At 57.9% G+C, this 13,477-nt stretch overlaps 5 protein-coding genes across 5 annotated transcripts; 4 read left to right on the top strand and 1 right to left on the bottom strand.

Annotated features, from left to right (window-relative positions):
- Window positions 1–847, top strand: SDRG_11484 (hypothetical protein). Its single transcript, XM_008617527.1, has one exon. The coding sequence runs from the start codon at window positions 237–239 to the stop codon at window positions 783–785; it is 549 nt and encodes a 182-aa protein (XP_008615749.1). The 5' UTR covers window positions 1–236; the 3' UTR covers window positions 786–847.
- A 1,318-nt stretch (window positions 848–2,165) lies between these two features.
- SDRG_11483 (hypothetical protein) lies at window positions 2,166–5,392 on the top strand (the record flags this gene model as incomplete). The annotated part of the gene is made up of 8 exons (XM_008617526.1): window positions 2,166–2,439; window positions 2,493–2,683; window positions 2,729–2,861; window positions 2,910–3,083; window positions 3,131–3,595; window positions 3,659–4,787; window positions 4,836–4,950; window positions 5,000–5,392. The coding sequence occupies 8 exons, from the start codon at window positions 2,166–2,168 to the stop codon at window positions 5,390–5,392; spliced, it is 2,874 nt and encodes a 957-aa protein (XP_008615748.1).
- A 539-nt stretch (window positions 5,393–5,931) lies between these two features.
- Window positions 5,932–6,844, top strand: SDRG_11482 (hypothetical protein; the record flags this gene model as incomplete). Its single annotated transcript, XM_008617525.1, has 4 exons — window positions 5,932–6,019; window positions 6,061–6,500; window positions 6,542–6,724; window positions 6,770–6,844. 4 exons carry the CDS (start codon window positions 5,932–5,934, stop codon window positions 6,842–6,844), a joined length of 786 nt encoding a protein of 261 aa, XP_008615747.1.
- A 380-nt stretch (window positions 6,845–7,224) lies between these two features.
- SDRG_11481 (hypothetical protein) lies at window positions 7,225–8,273 on the top strand (the record flags this gene model as incomplete). The annotated part of the gene is made up of 3 exons (XM_008617524.1): window positions 7,225–7,427; window positions 7,474–7,793; window positions 7,837–8,273. The coding sequence occupies 3 exons, from the start codon at window positions 7,225–7,227 to the stop codon at window positions 8,271–8,273; spliced, it is 960 nt and encodes a 319-aa protein (XP_008615746.1).
- On the bottom strand, window positions 8,254–11,915 carry SDRG_11480 (hypothetical protein). The gene is made up of 9 exons (XM_008617523.1): window positions 11,019–11,915; window positions 10,828–10,971; window positions 10,649–10,777; window positions 10,305–10,607; window positions 10,140–10,262; window positions 9,962–10,084; window positions 9,876–9,916; window positions 9,434–9,829; window positions 8,254–9,386 (listed from the first exon to the last, which is right to left on the bottom strand). Exons 1-9 carry the CDS (start codon window positions 11,802–11,804, stop codon window positions 8,291–8,293), a joined length of 3,141 nt encoding a protein of 1,046 aa, XP_008615745.1. The 5' UTR covers window positions 11,805–11,915; the 3' UTR covers window positions 8,254–8,290.
- Between the last annotated feature and the right edge of the window lie 1,562 nt (window positions 11,916–13,477).

Below are 13,477 nucleotides of genomic sequence, written 5' to 3'. Positions count from 1 at the left end.
CCAGCACAACTCTCCAAGAGCTCACTGTCAGCAACGTTGTCAACCTCTTGGGCTTTCATGGCCGGAAGCTCCCAGCTTCACTGCAGCGAGTCGAGTTGGGCGTAACAGATCACTTTGACGCTGTGGCCGACGACGTTACCGTCGAGAACCTTGCGACGGCACTCGGACACACGCACCTCGAGCACCTCTGCTGCGACGTCTTTGAGCAATTGGTCCGATGCCCCGCAGCGGCGCCGATGTTTCGTCAACTGCACGAGCTCCACGTCGTTGCGTTGCGTGCTGATGACGTCGACTCGTTCCTCACCGGTTTAGTCTGCGTCCCGGCGCTGCAGTACCTTAGCGTCTCGCGCAGCTTGATCGGTGCGCGCGACTTTGCGACGCTGCTCATGGAAAATCTTGTCGCGACATGCCCGCATCTGGAGAAGCTCCGCTTGGATACTGTCCCATTGAACTGCAATGCAGTATCTGCGGTGCTTGCTGGCGCGCCGCGCCTACCGCGCTTGAAGTGGCTAAACGTGTCGCCCATGGCCTCGATGCTGCCGACAGACATCTTTTACGTGCTCCCAGAGCTCATTGCCGCGGGGCGGCACGTCCGCGAACTGCTCTTCGTCGTGCCCATGCTGCAAGACGACGATGAGCTTGCGGTCTTGCGGGTACTGGCGCTGGCCCATGAGGTACCGTTCTTTTGCGGCAATCTTCCACACAACGCCGACGCCTACGTCGTCGATGCTCTTGGTGCGCCGCACAAACAGAGCGACCGCTGTCGTTTGCGGATCTCGTGGTAAGCAGGAGCAAATATTAGCTTTTTGGCGCGTCCTACACAATACAGCAAGTCTTTCGTGCAAAGCGAAAAGTAATTTTCTTGTGCAGGTTGGACTTGGTCGGCACCGCCTACAATGGCTACACAAGGCTGAATGCGTGAGCCATTATTCCCTTGTAGTACCTTTCAAGAGCCCTAGTATGAACCTTTGCGTCTCTAGACTGTCATGAACTAGCTTGTACATGATGTCTTTCGTTGTGTGGCATTTCAAAAATGTGGTTTAGAAAACGACGGTGAACATGCCGGAGAGGTGTGGGTTCTTGGAGAGGCTTCCCATGCAATTTATCGTCGACGCTGCTGCTTCACGACTCGGCCAACTTTCCCCCAAAGAAGGGATTCATTCATTCTAGTATATAGTAGATACGTGTTGCGGCTAGGAAACGCAGGTTGCTGCCTCCAACCCTGTCGATCGACAGGACATCAAGAACCCAAGTGCTCAAGAGCGTTGGATAAAGGCTTCGTAAAGAGATTTTCATGCGCTCAATCAAGTTCTCTAGCAGTAGCACGTATTGTCCTCGAGCATGCTCCACGGGATTCGCAGTCACTTGGCCGCACATACAAACTGTGTCGTGGCTCGAGTGTCTTGAATAATCAAAGTCACCGTATGAACGCATAAGCACAAACACACAAGTAGGAGGTACTCTACGTCGCAGCCGGTCGCACGGGGCTACACAAGGCGGGGCGATTTTTGGCGGTGATCGTGAGGTTGAGGCACTCGGCGAGGGCTTGTTGAAGCTCCTTCTTCTTGTCGGGACGAATTGCGAAGTATTATCGCTAGTGCAGCACTGTGCTCTGCAGGCAACGGACGGCCGTGGCCAGGGCGGAAACTTTGCTCGCGGTGAGTTGACAACCAAAGTCGATGCCGCGCACGCCGGCTCGGTTGAGGCCGCCAAGGTCATCGAAGCATGCTTCGCGTCCACTGTGGTTGCAGTAGCGCCGCCAGCGATGGCGTGAGGACTGCCTGCGGCATGGCCGAGAGGAAGGCGACGACGTCGCATTTCGAAGCCGTGCACTGAACGACGGCGATGAGCACCTGGGGCAGGTCGATGCAGCCAGTCGTCGATGCCCACGCCCCATGTCGCTCCTGCAATGTAGCACACTCGAGATGATCCAGCGACCTAGTGTCGCCAAGGGTACGGGATCGCTCGCGATGCCATCTAACTTCAACATGCCGGCTTGGTCCTGCGTTAAATAGGTTTAACGCGTTGAACGGACTTGAACGCGTCTCGCTGAACCCCTGTCTCTGCCGCGATCTCATTTAAAATGACTTGTCTTTCCTATGCGACGGGCGATATAAAAAGGGCGGAAATATTGCGTGTTTTTATCAAAGCCATCCACGCAAGCAATGACGACGGCGGCCTATGGACATGGCCTCGGGCCGGACGCCAAGGCCAAGGCTGCCGAGAGCAGCAGTAACAACGAGGCCGCCACCATGGACGGCGGGACGCTTGCGCTGTGCATCTGCCGCCAAGGCTACGACCCGAAGCGCTTCATGATCGAGTGCGCCCACTGCGACCGATGGTTCCACGGCAACTGCGTGCAGATGACGGAAGAGAAGGCGTTTGCGATCGCCCAGTACGCGTGCCCGTCGTGCACGAACCAAGGCGCCAAGATCAAGTGTACGTCCCAATCTTATCTGACTAGCGTCTCCTCAACGTCTGCATTTTTGCAGTTGCAGCCGCTCCCATGAAGACGGCCGATGCGTCGCTCTTGCCGCTGCCGCGCCAGTTTGCCTCGCTCAACATGAAGGAGCTCTCAACGATGAACGCATCCATTGCCGTCGACAAGACGAGCGAGAAGTTCCATCACCTTCTCCATGCAGGCATGTTTGCTCGGTCCGGCATCCGCCGCATGGCGCCGTCGGTACGCATCGCTTCTCCATCATCACATCACTTATCACGGGCTTAGAGTCTCGTGATCACGGCCATCCAGAGCCATGGCTTCCAGGAGCCGATCCTAGTCGAGGATGCAGTCGGCAACGTGCCTGGCCTCGTCGTGCCCTCGACCATGCTACAGGTCGACGACTTGCCCAACACCATTGGTAACCCGTCCACGCAGCCGCTCATCATGATGGCTCATACGACTATAGCTTCCTCTAGCATCATCAAGGCGATCGACACTGCGTCGCAAGAGTACCGAGCGGTCTCGTACGCCGAGGTAGCGTCGCTCACCTCGTCCAACCAGTCGCTGGACGAGTGGCCGCACAACATCGAGTTTCCTATCGTCGACACGCCGCTCGAGTACCACGTGTCGCCGCCGCAAGGTACACGCCATCAATCCTGCATCCATCGCATGCAATTGTGCGTGTAGCCGTCCAGGACATGGACTGGTTCCACCAGCTCAACCGGTCGTCGTCGACGCGCAACCCCAACACGTACGCTGCCGTGTACGGCGCGGGCACGTACCGCGACTTTCGTATGAATGCGAACGGGAGCTCGGCGTGGCTGCACCACCTGCACGGGCTGCCGCTCTGGGTGTACCTGGTCCCGCCGTTAGCCGCGCGCTTTGACAAGTTTATGGAGTGGCAGCTCTCGTCGTTCTCGAGCTCGCTCTTCTTTGCCGACACGGTCGACAAGTGCATCAAGTGCGAGGTGCAGCCCACGTCGACGCTCCTCATTCCGTCCGGTTGGATGTACGCGCTCTATGTGCCCAAGCCGAGTGGCCAAGACAAGCCATCAACCGCCGTCTTTCTCACGAGCTACTTTCTGCACGGGTACCACCTCCACGCGCAGATGCAAGCGCTCGACTTTGAAGAGCGCCTCGGTCGCAAGTCGGGTATGTTTTTTTTCTGATTTTTTTCGTCATTTTTACAGGATTTTACAGAATTGTGTCGACTAGCCATGCTCAACACGTGCCAGCTGCAGCTCGGCGCGTGGCCGCTCGTGACGATGGCGTCGCAGTTTGACGCGCTCACGTCGCCGGATATTGTCCGCTACTGGATGGTGCCGGCGCTGCAGCTCTACGTACAGCGGCTCACGAAATGCGAGCCAATCACAGTGTTTGAGACGCTGGGCCTCGGGCAACTCGTGCCGCTTCTTCGGCTGCGGGACATGCCCGACATCAAGGACATGCTCGACTCGCTCCAGCTGCTGCTTGGCACAAAGGATCCGAAGGCGCCGCCCAAAACACTCACGAAGAAGGACGTCAAGGCGACGCCGCTCATGCTGCCGCTCAACTCGTTTTTGATTGGGAAGAAGGACAAGAAGGTGTGCAAGTGCCATCTCAAGAAGTGCGTCCAGTGCCGCAACTGCGTCAAGCGCCACTGCATTTGCGCCCACGTGCCCGTGCCCTCGACGGCACTCTCGGGGCCGCCACGCAAGCCGGCGCTCACGCCGCTCGACAACTCGCTCGCCAAGGCAAAGGAAGCGCTCATGAAGAAGAAGGCCAAACAGCAATCGGCGCCCGCTGCGGTCCAGAAGCCGCCTTCGATGCCGGTCGCGTCCCTTGACGACATGCTGCAATGGGCGCCGGACGACGACGAGGAGGCACAGGACTCTGCGATCTCGTCGATGTGGGGTCTGCCGCCCGACATGATGAACAACACGTTCTTCTCGGGCAACGAGCTCGGGCTCAATATGAACGGCGCGCTCGAGCTCGACGATGCGTTTGGGATCATCGATATGGTCGAAAGCTCGTCGCTCTTTTCGAGCTTCAAGGAGGAGGACCCGAGCTCCGAGTCGTCCTCGTCGGCGACAACGTCGGCGCTGCCCACGCCGACCATCGGCGGTGTCGGGACGCTCCAGACGTCCGCGAACCACTCGCTTCTCTTTTACGACGGCCATGAGCCCGTGTACGACTCGGAGCCCGCCGAGTCGAGCGCGCTGCTGCACAACAAGGAGGCGCTTCCGAGCGATCTCACGACGGACGCCGACGGGACCGTGCGCCACCGCGCGAGTTGCCATCGATGTGGCAATCTCCGCAAGAAGAACGTGCGCTGCCTCACGTGCCCGCACATTTTTTGCCAAAAGTATCAATGTGTCAAGTGGGTACGTCGACTTATGCGTGGATTGTGTAGATGCGCCGAGAAGATGGTCGAAGAGCACGGCGCACAGACGTTCATTGGCGGTTGCCCGGTCTGCAAGGAAATGTGCTGCTGCGGAAAGAACCGGTCCACGGTCTGCCGACGCAAGGTAGCGTGACGTCGTTTTGAACTTGCACTGGAGCTCATGTATCGACTAGTTTCACTGCTACAAGAAGTGCCCCGCGACCAAGCGCTGCAACACGCTCACGGACGACGGTCCGACGGCACTTGGCGCCGTGCTCGTCAAGCGGCCCGCTCCGACATCCGGTGCGCTGCCGACACCGGCGCCGACCGCCGCGCTCTTCTCGGTCAAGGCCGAGCCCGTCGCGGCGGCCGTGCCTGGAGCATTTGCAATGGACTTTGGCGTCGACGAAGATGACTTTGAGGAAGACGACGACGACGACGAAGACGGCGACGACGACGACCTGCATCGCATCGACATGGAGGCGAGCGGCATGATGCCTCTTGTCAGCGACGCGCGCTTCAACCACGCGTCGTCGCTGAGCGATTGCGACTTTGAGATGGAGCTCGGCGAACTCGACGCAATGTAGAGAGTAGATATTGGCGGAGGTCATTATGTATAGTGCAATATGGACCGTGTCCCCACTGCTATAGCGTCCCGAGGGGCCGCCGTTGGAGAAGCAACCAAACTACGCCCGATGCATTTCGCAGAACCAGATCGCCAGAGCCACATCACCGCATGGCAGCACCGTGTACCCGAAGTGAATCAAGCTCCGCGACGTTGAAGCTGATCATGCGGATACTCGAGTCATCATTGAGTGAGCCCGCCCTTGCCCCATCATCCAAGGCTCTGTCGCCTGTCTCGTGTGCCAAAACCTCGGAGCTTTCGGAGCTTTCGGAGCCGTTGCGGACGTTTACATTGCGAAGACTCGTGGCAGCAAATGGCTGCTGTCTCTTCCTTTCTTGTGACTAGAGCTGCGACAGCCAACGTTGAGCGCGTCTCTGCGTGGCTATGGCCGACCCAGAACTTATTTTATTCTTTAAATTTGCGTGTCAATAAAATAATTGCAAAGCTACTCGCTGGTTCTAGCCACGGACGTCATTTTTCAACGAACCTCTCTATCTGCCCATGGCCAGCTCCATTGCCAAGCGCGTGTGGACCACGGCCTGCGATGTGGAGCGCCACACATCCTCGCTGCTGCTCGCAATGCTGACAAGTACGTCCTCCTCCTCCTTGTCATGCCCTCAATCTGGCTAGGCGTCATGATGGCCATCAAGGTCCAAGAGCACATTATATGGCACTCGGGCGAGATGGACACGACATGGCTGTGGCTCTCGCTGCCGCTCTGCGCCTTTTACGTGCGCCACTACCGGTACCGCTGCGCGCATGAAACGACGAGCTGCTTGGAGGTCGCGAAACAAGGCGACACGGCGTTCGCAGCCTACTTTTGCTTCTTCCTCTTCCATCTTTTGCTCACGCTTCGCGTCGGCGGCGCAGTGAGTTGGTCTTTCTGCAGCATGGTGCTGCTGCCGTGCTACGGCTGGACACTCTACCTCCTCGTGACGATGCAGTGGCAAGCCATCCTCGGCGTGCAAGCCATTGCCCTTGGCCTCCACGCCGACGCCATCCTGCCCTGGTCGTGGCCACTCGTGTTTCTTCCGACGTGGGCCTTCCTCGTAGCGATCGCCGTCTTCCTCGTACGTCGCAGGCGCATATTTCATGGCTTATCGGATGCTAGCCGCGCGCGCTCGAGGACGAAGAAAAGGACTTTCGAGCTATTTTGCGCGTCACGTGCAGCGTCATTTGCCTCTTCCTCCCCGTGCTTCCGCTCGTCATGTGGCTTTCTACGGCCACCGACGACGGGGCGTTTAGCCTCTACGCCATCTTCCTCCCATGGCTCTTGCCCATCGGCAACTACCTCGTACGATGTCCATCCTGTTGCATCCTACCCATGCCATGGCGATAGGTCTACTCGCTGCGGACACTGCCCTCGACGCCGCAGTCGGCCCGCGAAACGACACGGCTTCTTATCCATGTCTAGTGCTGCTATGCATGTGAATTGTTTATACATCGTGTGCTCATGCGGCAGACCTCAGATCACGGTCCTGGGTCTCCGTCTTGCAAATAGCCACTGCGAGCGCGACAGGCTCTGGCAAGTTCGCTTGGGCGTAGCATGCATATAGGCGGGTTCTCGCGACAGGCGGGTTCTCGCGAATCACCTCGCCATCTCGTGTACTTGTATGCACCGTCTTTGACCCTTGCACTCCATGCAGCATGCGACCATGCCGTTCCCGGCAACTTCAACGTCCAGCTGTTAAATAATATTTGAAGCACCCGAAAGCAATACAAAGCATCCGAATTTTAAGGTGAAAATCGGTCGACGCTGGTGGAATTCGGCGTGGTCCTGCATTGATTGATCCAATGGTCTTGGCCCGACTCGTGCGACGCTCGGCAATCGCCGTGGTACCGCTCTTCCACGCGACGCGCCGCCCGGCGCTGATACCTGCGCGCGCCTTCTCGTCCAAGCTCCACGTGCCCGTGACGTCGACGCCCGGCCGGGCGCACTTTGCCGACACCGAGTCCAACATTGCTGGCATGCAGCAAAAGGTCCGCGAGTTCTACACGTACGTTGCATGCTTGCTTCCGCGAGGCGACTAAGACATGCTTTAGCCAAGGCGACTTTGAGGCGGCGCTGGACATGGCGCTCCTCTGCCGGGATACGGTCAAGGACCACTTTGGCACCGACCACCCGGTGTACGCGAGCACGCTCAACAACATTGCGCTCATGCAGAAGAACCTGAGCCAGCTCACGGACGCGATCGCGACGTACGAAGAGGCCCTCCGCGTCTACAAGGAGTGCGTCGGCGAAGGCCATGCGTCGTTCGCGACGACCTTGCACAACCTCGGCGGCGTCTACCGCCTCCAGTCGCATGTGCTTTCGGGCATGCAAAAGGTCGAGGCCCTCGACAACGCGCTCGACTGCTTCCAAGGTACTCGCTTCGATCCTCGGTGATTTCCCAATCGTGTCTCTAGAATCGCTGCGTATTCGCAAGGAAAACCTCGCGAACGACCACCCGGACATTGCGATTGGCATGTCCAACGTGGGCATGCTGCTGTGGCACACGCACAAGAAGGAGAAGGGCGAAGAGATGGTCGTCGAGGCCATGGAGCGGCTACAAGCCAAGCTCGGGCGCGACTCGACGCTGACGGCGCTTGCAATGAACAACGTTGGCATCGTCTACAAGGAGCTCGGGAAGCTCGACGAGGCCATTGCACTCTTCCAAGCCACGACCGAGATCCGCGAGGCCAAGCTGGGCTTGGAGCACATGGAAACGATCACGGCCATGCACAACTGGGCCGAGGCGCTCCGGGCTGCGGGTCGCGACGACGAAGCGGCGGTGCTCCAGACGCAGATCCTTGCGGTCGTCGGCCCCATGGACGAGGACGAGGACAGCAGTCAGCCAAAGTAACAATCGAGCCTTACGTCCTACGATTCTTTCCTAACGTCGTCCGCGCGTTTCCCGCGGATCGAGCGGCCTGCCGCGCGCGCCGAGACAGGCTTGATGCGCGGCGTCTTGCGCACTTTAGTCCAAGTCGCCGATGCCGATTTGAGATGCAGGGGCGGGAGACTCCCGGACGAGGCCGACCCCGGCGGACCGTCGAGGTACTCGCGCATGCTCTCAATAGCGGGAGGTGGCGGTGCCTTGGGCCGCAAGACGCGAACAGGGTCCCGACTCTCGTCCTCCTTTTTGAGTTTGCGGACTTGCTTGATGACGGTCTTGGCATGCACGAGCTTCTCAAACTCGCGGTGCTGGTAGTCGATGGGAAACTTGTACGGCTGCTTTCCGAGCTCCATGTCGCCCTGTGTGAGCGCCCCGAGGCTCCCGCCGTCGAGGCGCCAGAGCTTGACCATGCGGTCAAAGGATGACGTGACGAGCGTCACCGTGCTGTGGTCGAGCACGACTTGGATCGAGTAGATGACGTCGTCGTGCGCACGCCATTGGTGGACCGCCTCCAGTTGCTGCAAGCGCAGCAGCGGCATTTGGCTCTCGCGGCTAAAGTGAAACGTGGTTTGCGGGTCGCGGGCCGCGTACGAGAGCCACTCGGGCGTATCCTTGGTCTTGCGCACGAGCTCAGCCGCGTGAATGCGCAGATTGCGCCCCGGGTTGACGCACTCGACGGCCTTGTCCATGGCGCGGATGCCAAAATCAGCCTCCAGTTTGTGCAGCAACGGGTAGAGGTTCCACACACTCAGCACGCCCTTGTCGTCACCGCCAATCAAAAAGTAATCGAGAATGGCGCTGGACGGGATGAGGCCAATCGCTGCTTTCTGCCGGCGCGTCAGCGGCTTTGTGTGCACATGCGTGGCCATCGTAGGCAAGTGCGATGCGCCGTGTCGCTTGGTGAGGGACAGCGCCGTCTGCACGCGGAAGCGCAGCACACAGCGGTACTTGAATTTGCTCGGACGCATGGCCCAGAGACACACGTTGCCGTGGAGGTCGCACACGGCGAGGAGCGGGTACGGGTCGAGGAAGAGGAGGCTCGAGATGCCGCTCGTGTGCCCAATGCACGTACCGTCGAGCCTACGCCGCATAAAAGAAGTCACTTGCAGGTTCAGATCTGGTTATACCGGCCAAACTCGTAGTCCCAGATTTGCACCATGCAGTCGAGCGACCCCGTCGCGATGAGCGAGAGCGTGTGCGAGTAGGCAAGACTCGTAATATCCCCCGTGTGACCGCCCGTCATTTTTCGGAGGAGCACGCCGCGGTCGGGGTCGGACTCGTCGTGGATGCAGACAGTCGTGTCCCACGACGCAGAAATGACGCTGCGGTACGCGTTGCAGTAGACCAAGCGCGCGACTTCGCTCAAGTGCGCGCGGTCGTTGGTCTCGGGATACGCAAACGCCTTCATGACGGCGCCGTTGAGGTAGTCGAAGACTCTAACGTTGCCTTCGTGGTCGCCAACGATAAACTTGCGGCACTGCGAGTCCAAGCAGAGCGACGTCACGTCCGTCGTGCTCACATTTCTAGTCGGGTGTTCCATTATCCCTGCAATATTGTGAAAAGCACTACCGATACACGCGAAGGAGCTTGCCCAAATGAGCATCCCAGATCTAGATTCGGATGAACCTGCCGTCGGATATGTGTCGGTTGTGTACCTTGATGTCGGTACCCGCTGCTGTAATGAGCGAGAGCGACACGGGGTTGTACAGGACCACAAAAACCGGAAAATCGTCCGTGAGCTTGGGATTGCGCAGCTTTTCATAGTCAAATGTCGTCATCTACGAGATTAAATACCCGTGAGCGCATCCGCACAGTGAAATTTGTGTGAGAGACCCTCTTGCCGCCGGCAACGATTCGCTTCTGGGACGACACCGAGGCAAATGTCTTGATTTCTCCGAGACTCACATTTTCCGCCGTAAACGTTTGCATGCACGCAAAGTTGCGAATGTCCCACACCTAACCGCAACGTCTTAGGTGGTCGTCAGCACAAAAGGTTACCTTGAAGACGCCGTCAATGTCGGCCGTGATGATCTGTGGCGTGTCGGGCACGATTTCGACACCGCAGAGCGAGTTTTGGTGGCCATGCAGACGCAAAATGAGCTGGTCCACGTACGGGTTCCAGACGAGCGCGTCAAAGTCAAACCCTGCCGACACCAGAAACCGGTACTCGGACGAGTAGGCGAGGGCGCGGACGCCCTTCATGTGCCCGTCGAGCTGCTGTTTGTGTTTACCCGTATTCACATCCCATAGTCGAATGCTCTTGTCCATGCTGGCCGACGCCAGTGTCTCGAGCGTCTCGAGCTAGCACTGCTTGTCACTTGACGTCATATGACGGTGCGTACGTTGAGAAGATCGAGGACAATGCCGTCGTGGGACCGCGTCAGAAGCTTCCCGTCGCGACCAATCCCACCCATGTGATGGCGCTCCTCCATCTTGTCGGCGTCCCACGCATAAATGATGCCACTGGCACTCTAGTCTCACCAATAAGACCAACAAGAAGCATAGCTGCCAACGAGCTTACGCCGGAAAAGAGCACGTTGGCTTGCGGATACCATCGCAAACAGTTTTGCGACGTGGGCGTATGACAGCTCTTGATCAAACGGTACGACGTGTCGTCGTAGAAGCGCAGCTGCAGGTCCGACGACGCGACAACATACTGGCTGAGCTAGTCGCGACACGATAGAAACATGAGAAAAGAGCAGAAGTTGACACCTTGTCGACGTATTCGGCGCAGAGCACAAAGCCGTCTGGGGACTTGAGCGCTTTGAGCAGCTCGCAGCGGGAGTTGTAGATCTTTAGCGAGTGGCCGCCGTACTCGCAGAGCGCGAGTCGGTCGTTGGTCGGGAAATAGTACATGCGGTCGATGCCCGAGCTGTGCTTGGACGTGTCTTCCCAGCTCGAGTGGTGGTACATTTGAATCGAGTTGGGTTGCTGACTCTCGAGACCCGTGTCGACGATGAAGGACGTAAACTCTTCCCACTCCATCGTGCCATCGCCGTTGATGTCGATCTGCGCAAAGAGCTCCGAGAGGTACGCAATAAGCTGGGGCTCCGTGAGCTCGTGCAAATGCGACTTGTTGTCGCCCGACTGCTTGCTGCTGTGCACGAAGCGCAGCATGACCGTAACAAACTCAGTCACAGACAAGCCCGACTCCTTCTGCTGGAACTCGTCGCGAAGAGACCCGACCTTGGCCATGTCGATGAGCATCATAATGTCCATCGTAAAACCCTTCTCGGGATCCGCCTTGTAGAATGGCGTGAGCGCATGCGAGCGAAACTCTCGCTCGAGCGCGCGGTCGGCTTCGTCATCGTCGTCGTCGTTGTCGCTCGTTCCTTCGGCGATTTCTTGGCGCCACTCGTTGTGGATGGAGCTGACCTCGACCTCGGTGATGAACGACGGACCTTTCAGCGTGCCACTTGAGCGGACGTGGCGCCGCGCCGGCGTCAAGCGGGTCGTGTTGGCCCGGACCGGCGGCGCGGGGACCCGCGTCCCTTCCATTTCGACGTATCCTTCCGGTTCTTTGTACGGGAAAAGTACGGGAAAATAGAAGGTAGGGTGTGTGATGGCTGATTCAAAACATTCAATCTACTGTACATCTAGGGCGTACGGACAATGGAGACGTTGTCAGTGGCGAGCGGCGTTGGTTGCTGAGCCGTTGGTGACGGCACGTATTGGTTTTCGACCAGCTGAACCACGACACCAGTGACCATCAAAAAAAGGACAGCTGCGACAGCACCCCACAGCAAGCACTCTCGGCGCTTCAAATGCGCGTTTTGGGCTGCACTGGCATCGGATGCCGCAGCGTCGTGGACCGCAGCTTCCATTTGAGCCGCAATCTCGTCATCACAGAGGCTGTTGGGCGGGGTAAACGACCCGTCCACGTTCTCAGACGGCACCACCAGTGACGATGCTTGATGCTTCAGCGTTCCCAGAGTCATGTTTGTGCCACAAAGCAATTTGACAATGTCAAACTACTTTTCCTTGTAAGGTGTAAAGGCGAGTTTGGAGCCAGAGCGTCCAGTCATATACAAGAAACCATTGAAGCTGCGAATATTATTGTTGAGCACACTTTCGCTAACGCAGCCAAAAAGGAGCCAACGCGGACTGATGGGGACACTGACATCCGACAAATACTCTGCATTCCGTATCAATCCGCTACCGAGAGCCCACATCTTTTCCACAGAAGTGCATTTTAAACTGCTGCAGAAAGTATGCACACAGTACGAGCCAAGAAAGCTGCAAAGCTGCAAACATATGTTCGCGAGGACCAAACTTTGGAGTCGCATAACTTGGGATGTACGCCTCCAACGGCGAAGCGGTGTAGCGTGTCGCACCCTCCAAAGTATCCTCTATTGGTGTGCCAAGTATGAGCGATTCCATTTCCAAACGTATTTCGGCCGCCAATGTGCTCGCCATCGCCATCATGACTCGTGCATGTCGACGCTGATTGGCTGAAAATAGCGCATTAATGCCAATCAGAATGTTGCTTGATTTGGCCAATCCATCGCCGCATACGTACCTGATTGGCTATTTAGGATGTGTGTTTCAGCAGGACCCCCGGTCACCCATGTATCTGTTACAAAAGCCTGGGCAAAACCTCGGGGGGCCTTGGGGTCGGAGGGCCTACCCTAGGGTCCCAAAGAGCTCTGAGGGTGGGGGTCTGGGCCTATCCTGACCCTACCCTAGGGTGGCGCATGACCCCCGGGACACTTCCAGAGCATTGTATGCTGCTGTGTTGGAGACAAAACGTTGGGTATAATGCTTTCATAGGATATTGTACCCGAACGCCACTTCGTTGTGGCGATAGAAGACGTCTTTCTCCTCGCAATTGAGCATTTCCTCGAGCGGTGTGACACACCGATGACCATCACTCATGAGTGAAGGTCATCTGTTTTATCCGGCAGTTATCCGGTGCATATCCGGTCATAGGGGTCTGGGGGCTGGGCTGGGGTCTCGTACCCTAGGGGCAATCTACAAACAGGGATGTATGAGGGGCGGGGGGCGGCCATCATGGCGGGTCTACCCTAGGGTAAGCCTTGATGACCAGGGGTCCTGTTTCAGCCAATGGCCGTATTTTGTGACCAGATCTTATTGGGCCGAGGCGTCGGGGCAGCGATGGAGCGCGGGTCATACTTCCAAGAGTACATGCGGTCCAAAGCGCTAGCCAACCC

Source organism: Saprolegnia diclina (genome assembly GCF_000281045.1).
Source record: "Saprolegnia diclina VS20 unplaced genomic scaffold supercont1.42, whole genome shotgun sequence".
Taxonomy (NCBI): Eukaryota; Oomycota; class Saprolegniomycetes; order Saprolegniales; family Saprolegniaceae; genus Saprolegnia; species Saprolegnia diclina.
The sequence above is the reverse complement of the archived record's forward strand: the minus strand, read 5'-3'. Positions and strand labels throughout refer to the sequence as shown.

Coding starts and splice junctions, on each gene's coding strand:
- SDRG_11480 (XM_008617523.1), bottom strand. CDS start 11,804: ATGGAAGGGACGCGGGTCCCCGCGCCGCCGGTCCGGGCCAACACGACC. Junction 10,972..11,018: donor GCGCCGAATACGTCGACAAG/GTGTCAACTTCT, acceptor TGTCGCGACTAG/CTCAGCCAGTATGTTGTCGC. Junction 10,263..10,304: donor ACATTGACGGCGTCTTCAAG/GTAACCTTTTGT, acceptor CGTTGCGGTTAG/GTGTGGGACATTCGCAACTT.
- SDRG_11484 (XM_008617527.1), top strand. CDS start 237: ATGTTTCGTCAACTGCACGAGCTCCACGTCGTTGCGTTGCGTGCTGAT.